This window comes from Pinus tabuliformis, chromosome X, assembly GCF_031772625.1.
Source record: "Pinus tabuliformis cultivar Carrire ecotype Pingquan chromosome X, CPIR1, whole genome shotgun sequence".
Classification (NCBI taxonomy): Eukaryota; Viridiplantae; Streptophyta; class Pinopsida; order Pinales; family Pinaceae; genus Pinus; species Pinus tabuliformis.
The window spans coordinates 234,384,851-234,398,136 of record NC_142308.1 but is presented as its reverse complement, the minus strand read 5'-3'; the positions used below and the strand labels follow the sequence as shown (position 1 = coordinate 234,398,136).

The 13,286-nt window shown below is 38.5% G+C and overlaps 1 protein-coding gene and 1 pseudogene across 1 annotated transcript; one reads left to right on the top strand and one right to left on the bottom strand.

Moving 5' to 3' along the window:
• Positions 1-349: 349 nt before the first annotated feature.
• Positions 350-713, bottom strand: LOC149139227 (alpha,alpha-trehalose-phosphate synthase [UDP-forming] 5 pseudogene; annotated as a pseudogene).
• A 4,866-nt stretch (positions 714-5,579) lies between these two features.
• LOC149139226 (potassium transporter 10-like) lies at positions 5,580-8,989 on the top strand. The gene is made up of 4 exons (XM_089450650.1): positions 5,580-5,870; positions 5,962-6,036; positions 7,510-7,735; positions 8,049-8,989. Exons 1-4 carry the CDS (start codon positions 5,580-5,582, stop codon positions 8,297-8,299), a joined length of 843 nt encoding a protein of 280 aa, XP_089306776.1. The 3' UTR covers positions 8,300-8,989.
• The last annotated feature ends 4,297 nt before the right edge of the window (positions 8,990-13,286 follow it).

Sequence of the window (13,286 nt, the reverse complement as noted above, 5' to 3'; positions counted from 1 at the left end):
AATGATTCGTTGTTAGAACTAAAATTACTCATGTTCTGCGTTCAAATTAGACGTTTTTTCAGTAAAAGAACTAATAATCTTGATATACATGAAGATAATCCCAATTATTTTCGAATAAACAAGCAACCGAAAGTTATTCCCTGTTTAATAACAAATTTTACCGCCTCAAAGTTGCCCGTCATGAAGACGGCCGTCTTCCGTCCATCTTTTTCCAGTTCCTGCACCTTAAGATCGACCAACCGTAGCCACGGAATTGAAATAGAGGTGAAAACATCTTTCGCCTGTAGTCAAGTTTCACATAAAATATCCATAAAATTAAACAGACCATATTTACAGTGAAAGTTTCAAATTATGTACTCAAAGTGAGCTCTGCAACTTGAGCAGATAAATTCCATGCTGCCTGATCAGAAGCTGTGGCCAGACCCTGAAGCATTCTTACGACATCCACAGTATCATCAAGATAGTATTTTGCTTTACTGGGTTTCTGACCAACTGTGCATGCAAATACTTCTGCTATCGGAGAAAGTGTAGGTCCTGACATAGCATTTGTGATACCCTCAAACATGTCCTCATCTGACCTGTCATCTCCAATGCACAGGACAAAGTCTGGTCGTTTCCCTCTCTGCACCATTGTTGACAGAAGGCGCTCTGCTACTAAACCTTTGCTTATGCCCTGCAGATCCATCAAAATAGATAGATAATGCAATCAGATTATGAGCTACTAAATGACCCTTGCTCCAGAACAAAATATTGAAAAATAAGTGCAGCCACTGTTTGCAGGGATTCGCTTTCTCAAAAAACTTGTAATAAAAACTACCAGATCCGCTACTCATATGCCTTCTCTGTCGTAGGTAGCTATGGATCAGCGGCTGAAGCAGCTTAAGATCCCTCGCTCTGTTCCGTTTCCCTCCCCAAAAAAACTAGGCTCTAGCAAGAGAAACAGCGGCAAGACCAGCATCACAGCGGCAGGACCAACATCACAGCCATGCCAACAAACCACCAGCCTCATAGTCGCTGGAATGATACTAATGTCACAGATCATCTCCCTGCTGCCAAGCACATGGCTTGCATGCAATGCACGTGGTAAGGGAGAGAGAAAGTGGCTGGTCCTCATAAGTTGTCCAATACTAACGGACTTCTATAATGACTTTAATAATTTTGGTTCCGTTTATGACGACGTGGATCCGCTGTGCGGTATCTTGATATCTCATACCTTGGGGACTCTTTCTTATTATTTCTTTTTGGGTGTATCAATACGATATTGTATATTCGTGACTTTGTCATTTTGGTGGTGTGCAATATGATAGACTGCGATCACTTTGTTTGTTGCATTATCCACTGAACTCTTGCATGTGTCAAGCCTTCTATTGCATTGGCGGATGTATAATCTTGTCGACGGTGCATATTCAACTATTGTGGCGGTGCATATTCAACTATTGTGGCGTATCCCAACGTTAATATATCAACAATCAGTGTCAATGTATTTAATATAGGGTTGGTTTCATGGCTTCTCATTGCATATGGCGGTATCTTGATATCTCATACGTTGCAAAATACATTGATTTCATTGTGAGAGATTTTAACATAGCCCCGTAATATGTAGTGTTTCAACCCTTTGTATTCGCACATATGCTATATTTTACAATGCATGTGTGACGCTTCGTCTTCCTTCAATAAATTTTGTGATGCATGCGCTCTTTTTATCCCTTAATGCATCTTTAAATGGCCTTTTAATGTTGTCTTTTGAATACGCTGGCTTTGTATCATCCCTTGTGTCGTTGAAATATATTTATGGTTTGTTCTTTAATATATTGTCAATTGGGAATACGCTACTGCGACCTACAAAAGAAAGGGTAGCAAAAGAGTGCAATTGGGGATTGCAGGATGAAAGGGTTGAGACTCCATAACTCTGACGTGTGATTATGCGACCACGCCTTCGAGTAGGGGTCAGAGTCGATCTGGTTATCTTTCTAATGCGCAGTTCAATGTGTTATTGCTCCAGTGCAAAGTTATGTTTGATATATATCTCAACACTACTTAGTATATGGCACCATCACATTAATTCAATGCAATAGAGTATCCTCACTGCGGCCCTTCGATATGCAGCTCTTTTCTAGCGCTTTACGAATCGTCATTTTCACATGTTCTTTCATATACGACCACCGCTTGCGATTTCAACAACGATCAACACTCCTTTGGTATGATGCAAACGTAACCATGTGGTTTATCACTTCGCCATATCGTTTAGAATTCCCTTTACTGAGTTTAATTTCTCTCGACTGCGACTGTAATGTTGGTGTCGGTTCTCTCTTCCCAATGTATCTTGTATGCCCATTTCTACGACACGTCATTTTCCTTTTATTCAATGTAGTATCTTCCCCTTTGCAACCACATTGTAATACAATGAGACCCAATGTATTGTAATGGAACATCGATATTAAATTTTAATGCCCTTTCTATCTGTGAATTCCAACACACCATTTATAATTATAACAAGGGAAGCTATCCTTACAGAGTCTTTTCATTGGATGCTGGAAGTGATTCTTTATCTGGTTGGCCAGCAGACGGACTGAAGTCAGCAATGAAACTCTTTCTGCTAATAACCTTTCCTGTTTTACCTGTACTTCCGGCGAACTCCAAACGAACAATATCAAATCTAAATACTGAGCAGTCTATGTATTTACGAACAACAACATAGCTAGGGGACCTTGGACGTGGGCTCTGCTCCATATGACCCTACCCCTAGGCAGGGACTAGTTGCCTTGCAACTCATCTTGTTTTTGTTTTGTTTCTACTACACTGGTCTCTCCATGTGTAGAGCATGACCGGACAACGAAAAAGACATTAAACGGAAAAACAGATTTTATATATATGATTTGGACGTTACATATATTTGAAAGTTTTGATTAGTTTTTAGATTTGGTCTATCGTGGGTTTTTTCTTTAATCACAATGTCCATAAATAAAATATTAATTTTGGTGTCAATATTTTCAGAATCGAAATGTTTCATTTATAAGTAATAAGATTAGAAATAAATAAAAAGTCAATATACATTAAATATTGTGAAATGAACCCTAGAATATCAAGATAGAATGATCAATTAGGTGTTATGAAAAGGTTTTTCCGATTAGTAATATATAAATCCATTATTTTATCACTGGATATAAGCTTGGAATTTTTAGAGTTATTACACAGCTTTCATAAATAATTATAAATTTGTTTATTCATGCTATCACTTCGTGTTAATATATGTAAATATGAAACTTATATAAACGTAATCTTAAATAATTGTTTTTTTAAGTAATGTTAAAATTGGTTGCTCACTATTCATTATAAGGATATTTTGTTAAATTAATTAGTCGAAGGTTTCTCTTATTTCAACACCAAGTGGATGAAGCAGGGTGGACTTCATTTTTTTTTTTTGGGTCTAAATGAACGCATATGATTTTCTCTCTGGGTGGAATATTCTTTGTTCATTCTTCCATCAGGCGTTCATTTTAAATTCGTCCACATTGATATGTAACGTTTGCGACTTCATCTGTAACATTTGCCGCTTCATCACGTTAAGGATTTGGTGTCGGTGCAGGTTTCACTGTTATGCAAAGTTATGAGCACAAATCTTATGCTTCGTCGAAAGGACGTGCTCCAAAATAAAATTGGTTTTATTTTGTGTCTCCGAAGTCAAATGACTGTCAGCCAGTTTCGTCAGTATTATGACCCGGTAATGGGATTTATAATTCTCTCATATGTGAAGTCCGAATGCTTTCAAAATTAAACATAGAAAGTTTTTATAATTGAGTAATTCATCTAATTCATCTTTTTCAGAGAAAAAAAGCTGTATGATTTATATTAAGGATATATAAATATCAGAGATACATATGCTACATATGCGTTCGGAATGATATCCAAAAAGGCAGCAACATTGTTGTAGGGAAAAAGACTGATTCCCCCAAGATAGGATCTGAAATATGAACAGACCAAAAAGATGCGAATAATAACAGCAGCGAAAAATACCGGTTGTATGGAGGCTCATTGATCAGAGCCCATAGATTTTACATATTGGAGTGAAAAGCAAAGAGATGAGCTTAGGAGAGAGCCCGCCTAGTCCAGTGAAGGCATGGACGCCGATATTGTAGTCAAGATAGAATTGAGAGGCAGAGAGCAGCCTTGGAAGATACATCCATTCCGCCATTTCCATAGATGCCAGCATGTAAGAATGAGAAAAGCATGCCAGGAGGAACATTGGGGGCTCCACCATACAAAAGCATCCTGTACAGAAGCAAAAGATCGGTGAGGAAAACCATATGTAAGAGAGAGATCATACCAGATTGCTGAGGAGGCGGAACAGTCAAAAAACATGTGATAATTTGTTTATGCCGCAGCTGAGCAAAGCTGACATACGCTAGGACCCTGCCATCCTTTTTTTGGAGGACAGCAACGTCAATTTGTTTTTAGTATTTTACATCTCACACATTCATACGATATACGATATCATACCGAGAGAATCTCTAAACATTTATGTTCCCAGACGCATGAGGTTTGAATGCTGACTATTCAAAAGCATAAATTAGAAGCAATGCTTATCAATAAATTAATTCATGGCCTTTTTTCACCGCGGATTTAAATGATATACTATTTAGATATTTTTACAATTTAATAATACTCAAGCGCAGGGAGAGGAGAGAGGAGAAAGGGTAAGTGCAGGGAGTACCAACATAAGGAAAAAATTAAAAAGACACCAGCACTTTGTATATTGGAAGTGCAGGGAGTACCAATATAAGGAAAAAAATTAAAAAGACACCAGCACTTTGTATATTGGAACTGGGTTTAAAGAATTTCAAATTTATAAATTGTGAAGCTTTGATAATTTGGGGATATTTTTCATGTAGTACATAATTTAATAGACATAAGGTAAGGTTTATAAATTGTTTTCCAGTTTCTTGCTTCGCTCTTTTTTTTAATTTATTAAAATTAATTAATGAAACCTTAGATGGAAATGAGAAGCGAAAGACTAGGCATGGAGGGGAATGGGAAGGAAAAATACTCATATGAAAGATTGAGTGTGTGACCAGCGTTACTTTTTCTGATCAATGGAAACAATCAAAACAATCAATGGAATGCACGAGCAATGGAAGCAAGAAGGCATTCTGGATCTGAATTACATGCTCGCAAGACTGAAAATTGACATTTTATAGAATTTCTTTTATTACTTATTTTACTAAATATTTCTAATTTTTTTTAAAATTAACTAAATTTTAATTAGCTAATTAAAATTACTTAATAAATTAATAAAAAAAAATTTAAACACATGTCCTGAAAGTGTTGACCTTCTACACCGTCATTAAGGGAACGCAATATTCCACTTCATTGAACTACTCGAAATGATTATCACACAATGATTTATCGAAATAATTATCGCACAAGGATTTATCTGTGAAATATAATTAGAAATTTCTGTTTTGAAATTCCAATCCTGCATACTATCTATTTCGAAATTCCAACCCTACAGGGTATACACACTTATTTTTTATTTTATTTTAACCTGTTAATTTTTTTTCCGAACATTAATTCAGGGTACCATGCTGATGGTGAGTTTGACGCTCGACGTTTACGGCAATTGTGCAATTCTTGGTCGATCCATGCGATTTCTGGCATCAGCTGGATGCTGCACACCGGTTGGATATCTTCTTCCCAACAGTAATTCACGGTACAATGCGGATCGCTTATGGGGCCTCCACGTTTACAGCGTTTGCGCAATTGTTCGTCCATCCATGCCCATTGCCCATCATTTGGATCAGCTAGATGCTTCACAGACTTCGCAGTCGAGACGTCCACGTTTACAGAATTTACGCATTTCTTCGTCGATCCATGTGGTCCAGCCTCCACGCATCCGCTGATAGATTGACGACTCCGCCGAATCAAGCAAAACGTACTAGAACGTTAAAGGGTAAACGTACTCAGAATCAAGCAAAACGTATCAAGGCGTACGTTAAAGGGCAAACGATTTGCACCTCTGCCGCCGGATCACGGAAAGCTGTACGCATTTTCCATGGGAAGACACGAGTTTATCTGGGTTCGTGTTGGGGAAGTAACGTCCCAGGCCTTTCCTGGGAATCAATAAGCCATCAGCTCCCCTATCGCCCTGTCCGGATGAAGATGATGGACACCAGGGGTTAAATTTGACGGGTGACCCTACCCGTCAAGGAATTTTTTTATGACGTTTTTATTTTTAAACTGCCCATCATATGACTTTTAAAATTTATTTGTACAAGTTTTATCTAATTTCAAATTGTACTCATAATTGTTTAAATTTTTAATTTTTTGTTCTACAATTGGGCTCAAGTCTCATTGCTACACTTTGTTTTGAGACCTGCTGATCATGAATCCCTGCCAACTGTATGCGGCTTTTTCACAGAGGATGACAACTTCTGATCACAAAACTTCAAAGCCAAAATACGCGTTAATCCACAGTTGCTCTGGTGGGGTTACTGGTTCTCGGTATGGCATCACTTTGGACATACGGCAAGGAATGGAGAAATTAAAGCAACGTATAGTGACAGAATAAAAGTAGATCATCACCGACAGCATTCCATATTTTTATTATGTTTGCATATATGCATTTCCATTCTCATATATTTTTATTATGTTTGCATGTATGGATTTCCATTCTAATAAAATATATACCGCAAAATCTGCCAGAAAGGAAAAGTTTAAAATTGTTTTGAATATTAGTCTCTAAGAAATCGGTCATGGTCCTCCAATAACCAACACAGCTTGCGAATTTGAACTATTTTAGGCATCATATTTGGTATATGATAAGCGGCGTGCACATTCAAACAAACTTCACCGAGCATTTTTATAAAGTAGTAATTTATTTAGTGTATATACTTCCCCTTTTTTGGGTGAAGAGTCCAACTTATAAATATTCAACCCAACTTTTCTCTAAAATTTTTAATCGTGTTCTGATTATAATAGAAATAATTCTGATAAGGTAGAAAGGGCGATGTCATAGATTGGGAGGACCATAAAAGTGCTGGTGAGATGATCTAAAAGAACTCTATAAAGTAAAAAAAACTCAAGATATGGACTCAAAGCAGATCACTCAACATTAGATTGAATTAAATCATAGAAAACTTTATTGGAGTACTTCAATTGAAATAAGGACAAATAAATCTCACAAAGAAAAGGACAACAATTCGATTGCAGTTAAAAGATTCTGAATCATAAAATATGTTCACAATATGCACACTCATTGTAGTAGATTCTTCCTTTCCTAATTTGATAGATAGAGTGAACCATTTTACAAATCACAATAACTGGAATCTTGAATAGCATTTACAATCTTAAATTGCTTCGTTGGACTATAATATATACTATTATTTCCATAAATTGCCTGATAGGTTGGCCGGAGTAAATAGCTATCATGAAGCTTTGGCTGTTAAAGTGCTTGTTAGCAATTATCAAATATAAAAAGCAGTAATATCCTGATCCTCTGTATTTCATGTGCAGGAGTTGTCGGGTTTGATGGTTCTGCGTCTTGCATTTCAGAGCCTTGGGGTTGTCTATGGAGACTTAGGCACATCTCCTCTGTATGTTTTTAATAGCACATTTCCTGATGGTGTCCGCGATCGTGAAGAGTTGATGGGGGCTCTTTCGTTAATCATATATACTTTGACACTAATTCCTCTTCTGAAATATGTCTTTGTTGTCATGAGGGCCAATGACAACGGAGAAGGTAACATGACACTATGGCTTTGCATAGGAGACTGCATATGATAAAATCAAAATGCCCTGCATATTCCTGGCCCTTGCGAATTTTGTAACTATCCTTTAGGCTTACATTCTAAGTATCATTGGGTGATTCTATTCAAACCCAATAGACAATTCCAAAGTTTAGGCTAGAACTTTCTGTTAATTGTTTTGAAAAATTCACTCGGCCATTCTGTTTATAAGGCTATCTAATTTCTTTTCCTGTCACCTGCTTTTTAGTATGCATATAAATGCAATTTTAACAAGGGCTCTTAAGATATCACGTTTCTGTGATGTAGGTGGAACATTTGCTCTGTATTCATTACTCTGTCGGCATGTTAAAGTGAGCACTATTCCGAATCAACACCGCACAGATGAAGAACTCACAACTTATAGCAGGCGAAAGATTGAAGATAAGTCATTTGCTGCAAGAACAAAGAAATGGCTGGAAGCAAAAGTTGACCGTCAAAATGCACTTTTACTTCTTGTACTTGTTGGCACTTGCATGGTCATCGGTGATGGAATTTTTACTCCTGCTATCTCAGCCTAGAGCCTAGAGGAGAGATTTTAGTGAAGGCAGGGGTTCTCTATGCATCAGGAGGTGGCGGAATACTTCAAGATACAGGAAAGCTTTTTGTAAGTAATGTGTATATTAGTAGCATAGATTCATCTAAACCAGTGTGTATATTAGTTGCATAGATTTATCTAAAACTAGATGACCCAGAGAGAATGCAATTTCTAGTAATGTGTGTATATGAGTTACATGGATTTATCTAAATCTAGATTAACTAGAGAGGATGCAATTTATAGACTACTTTTCATGTTCATTTAGTGTTACATTTAAGGTTTCAGTGACAATATTGCCATTGTACTAAAATATCAGGAAACCTCTAAAAAGAAATGAAAAACCTCACCTTGTAGCTCGGCCGGATCGTAAGCAGAGTCTGTGGTTCAATGGGAGAAATTGCCGATGAATGGGCAGATTCTCGCTCGCGCTAGCCACGATTCTCGCTCAAACAGCAGCCAAATACGCCAAACAGCAGCTCCAACGGATTCAAGCGGAGAAGGGGAGACTCGGAGAGCTTTTACGAAGATAAAGCTGGAAATATTTCAGTGGTCCGGGCGTATGATGGAATTTTCACTCGAGCCGGAGCGCAGCGCGGACCGGTACTATTTGATGGCCCTTCACTCGTATTTCGGAGCTGTGCAGCAAAAAGGTCAGTGGATTTCGGAGCCGCCGTTATCAGATCGCCTATCAAATTTTGGGTTGTTTCCGAAAATTGATTACTGTCGCCCCTGTCGCCCCTGACCTTAGTGGCACCGCAGAACTGTGTGTTACTAGGGCCCGTGGCTTGGGCGTAGAAATTGTTGCTCTCGTATCGCAAGAAACAGCCATCATAAATAACTCTGCCGCCAGACACGGAAGAGCAGTTGCGAATTTGATTCTCTGCGACGGTAATACATGTGAGGAAATCGGAGGGGGTTTTATCCTTTCTGCACTGCGCCAGTCCATCAACTGGGTCTGTGCCAATTGCTTGCTCCGCGGTAGCAAAACCAGAAGAAACAATCTTGGCGCTGCGCGGTGGACACCAATACCATCAACCAAATTTAATAAAGCCATTAACAGCTCTCAGTGGATTGTTAATGCAACAGGGCTCAGAATTTATTTCAATTGGTGAAAGTTGGTGGACCGTGGACGCGTCACGCCAACTTACAACATACAGCGTACTACAGACTACAGTCACTCATTCGTAGAATCGTATAGGCTATTACCGACGGTCCGATCGATCCCGATTCCTGACTTGCAAGCTGGAACTTGTATGTTAAATATATATATAATATATATATCAAAAAATTATTAAAAAAAAACTTAAAACTTTTCATTTACAAACCTTCCCGTCAAATTGACGGTTTTAAAAATTAATAGCCAGTTACGGTTGACGTGGATATTTGAAAGGTGAACGTATTTTACGTGTAAAATCGCTAAAAACGGGCAGACGGGCGTCAAATTTAACCCCTGATGGACACCACCATGTAAAGTGCCAACTCCGCTAGTTGTTGAGGGCAAGTACAGAATGAAGAGATGCCTAGGAATCTTGAGGGATATTCATGCAGAAAAGTGCAACAAATCTCAAAGTTTGGATGTTTGAAAGCTACAAACCACCAACAGGACGATTTCTAGTAATCATGTATATCGTATGATTTGTGAGCACAGGATGACTTGATGATAAATTTGCAGAAAGAAAAGGATTTCGTATTGGCATATAGGTGGGAGTATTCAAGTAGTATCAAGTTTCATGAGAAAGAATAGGAAACTAGAAATAAGCCATAGGAATCAGAATGGCGGCAACCAGTACAGGCTCAATGTCAAGAGGGTGGCACCAGCACGACCCTGCAACGAAGGTGCTCCAAAGTGCTGAGGAAGACGATAGCTTGCTAAAATGAAAAAGTATGGAAAATGGAAGGCTGCATTAGTACTAATGAAATGGGAGAAGTCACCTTTGAGTTTTGTGGGTCAACCCTAATCTTCACTTGCCTTCCCATTCAAAATCTTTCAGTACATTTGCAGGTACATACCCTATTTCAGTGTTGTCTGTGGTGGATACAATGTGAAGCCTCTGGAGTGATCCCATTTTGTTGAATGTACTCCGAAAGGACAAAGTAGTAATTCTATGTTGGATTTCTAGACCATAAACTAGCTTGTGACAAAGTTAAAAGCTATCTGTAGGCAAGAGCCATTATCTATTTAGAGTACTTATTTGTCTATTTATTTTTTCTCGTGTTTGTTGCTAGAACATGGTGTCATAGCATGATAGATTATTATTCGCTAATTCTTGTTGCAGTGTTAATAATAGCTCAGAATTTGATTATAAATAAACCTTTCTCACTTTTGGCATGGGGAGAATTTGATGTCATCCCTTAGGTTACATGTTTCATACCTTCGCATAAACAGGACTTGTTAGCAAAGTCTAGGCGGCATAAAAAGCAAAGATGGAAAACACTCAGCAAAAAGCGACAAGATGCAAAGAATTTACCATTGGAAATGAAAATTGAGAATTTTTCACATTACTTAACCTAATTGTCCTAGCAACAATATTGTGAGATCTTTTTTTCAGAAAAGAAAAAGCTTCATAGTATTATATTGAGTCAATATAAAAGATGCAGATGGTACAAAAATGGCTCAAAAAAAGAAGCCAGAAGACCTAGATATAGAGACAATGTGGCCAAAACCTGAAGGAAGAGAACCTTCCAGGAAGCGGAAGCCTGTATCACTAATCCAGAAAAAGACAATCGGGAAAAACAAAAACCAGAGATATGAGCATCACATGACGAGTACATATTACATATGAGATTGAGTTTTAGGACGGCTAAAACTCATGATTTATACAAGAAAAGACAAAAAGGTTGAAGAAAAGAGAACCTGTAACAAAACCAAAGGAGTCTCAAAAACCAGGGATAGAGAAGTCCTGGATGAAGCAGGAATTCTCTCCATCTATAACCTTCATGGACCATGAGCCAGAACCTAAAATCAGACCCTTCTTGGACAGGCAGTCAGCCTGGAGATTCTGGGCACGGTAGATGTGGTGTATGGAGCAATCTCTCATGCACCCCCAGAAGAACATTATCCTGTCCATCCATCCTGCCAAATGAGGACTATTAATGTGGTAGGCACCCTTGACATGATCAATCATTGTTTTGGAGTCACCATAAATTGAAATTTCCTGTATATCAAAAAACACACAGAAGGCAAGGAGGCCCGCTAGAGCCCTCGCCTCAGCCATACTATTAGTGCCTTTCCCACCATTCCATGAAATAAGATATTGGAGCTTCTCGTCCATGATAATGTGAACTCCGCAGCCACAAGTGTTTTGTTGCTCAGCCCCATCAAAAAATGCACTAGGAACTCTGTTGAGGGGACATTCTTTCTCTTTCATGTGGCCTTTTCTCATTTTGGGTTGTTTTATTGGCACAGAATCATAGATGGAGATGATGTGTTGCAAAATAGACTTTAGGGAGTCCTTTGAATCTTTGAAGGTTTTGTTATTCCTCCATTTCCATGCGCACCATAGGACAATGATAATAAAAGATCTCCATGATTCTCTTTGAGCACTCCACCATTCAAAAGCTGCATGGATTGAAACAAAAACAACATGAGGGAAACCATAAAGCATTGCCAATTCATACCAGATTTGCAGAGAAGATTTGCATTGGAAGAACATGTGATAATTGGATTCCTCAGCTGATTCGCACATAGAACATCTACTCGGCCCGTGCCAGTTCCTTTTCCTTAAATTTTCCCATGTTAAATTTTTGTTGTTGAACACCAGCCACGAGAAGATAATCATTTTAAGAGGGCACCCTGACTTCCAGAGGATCGTAGGATATATAGAGCAGGAACGAGAAGCCTTTAAATTAATCATATCAGAGTAAATGTCTTTTACACGAGCCGACAGCTTTGCATTTGGCACTATCCAAATAAGATGGTCAACTGTCCCTGAACGATGAAAACCACAATTTCGAAGAGCATCCTTGACAGAATTCCATACCATAACTAGAGGCTCTGACAAATGAAGATCATTGGCTTCTTTCCATAGGGGGATTGGTCCATGCCAAACTGATATTAATTTGTCCCACGTAAAAATGCCTTTCCTGTAGAAGAAAAACAGAAGGCTCTCAGGGATGGTTAAGCATTCCCGCCCACTCAGAATGGGGTCAATTCCAATTAAAATTCTGCTGCCAGAATAAAGACTCCACTTCAGATTCTTTAAAAAATATTGCTCGATTTTGCGGAGACTGAGCCATATAGCAGATCCTTGCTTGGCTCCAATTGATCCATTCCTGTACCAGAATTCCAAATCTTTACCTTTCATGTATTTCTTTTTAATAGTGATACTCCACGGCCCTTCACCAAAGATTCCCCTCCACAGCGATTTGCAGAGGAGCGCTTTACCAAAATTCCGCAAATCCAACAACCCCCAACCGCCTAGATTCTTAGGCAAAGAAATCTTTTCCATTTTGGATAGATGGAATTTCCTCTGATTTGATTTACCACCCCATATAAAATTAGCAGATATCCTGTTCATTTTGTGAATGATGCTTGCAGGTAGGAAGAAAATATGAGCCCAGAAAACAGCCAACTGCGATAAGACCGCCTGAGTTAGAATAATTCTACCTGCCAAGGAAAGAAACTTGTATTCCCAAGCCGAAATCTTTTTGTAATATCTTTCTATCAACCATTGCCAATCCGCTTTGGAATAGCCCTTGGCCTTCAGCTGAAATCCCAGATATTTCAAGCCATCCTTGAGCGATTTCATCTCTATTCCTAATAACTCAGAGATCCATTTCACCATTTCCATGTTGATATCATTGTGGAAGAGGGTAGATTTTGCCTTATTAATTTGTAACCCCGTAGCTCTTTGGAATCTATTAAGAATGTCATTGAGACATATCCACGAAACCCTGCAAAGCATTGCGAAAATGAGCACATCATCAACAAAGAGGTTGTGCGAGATAAAATTATCCCTGCAAATCTTGAC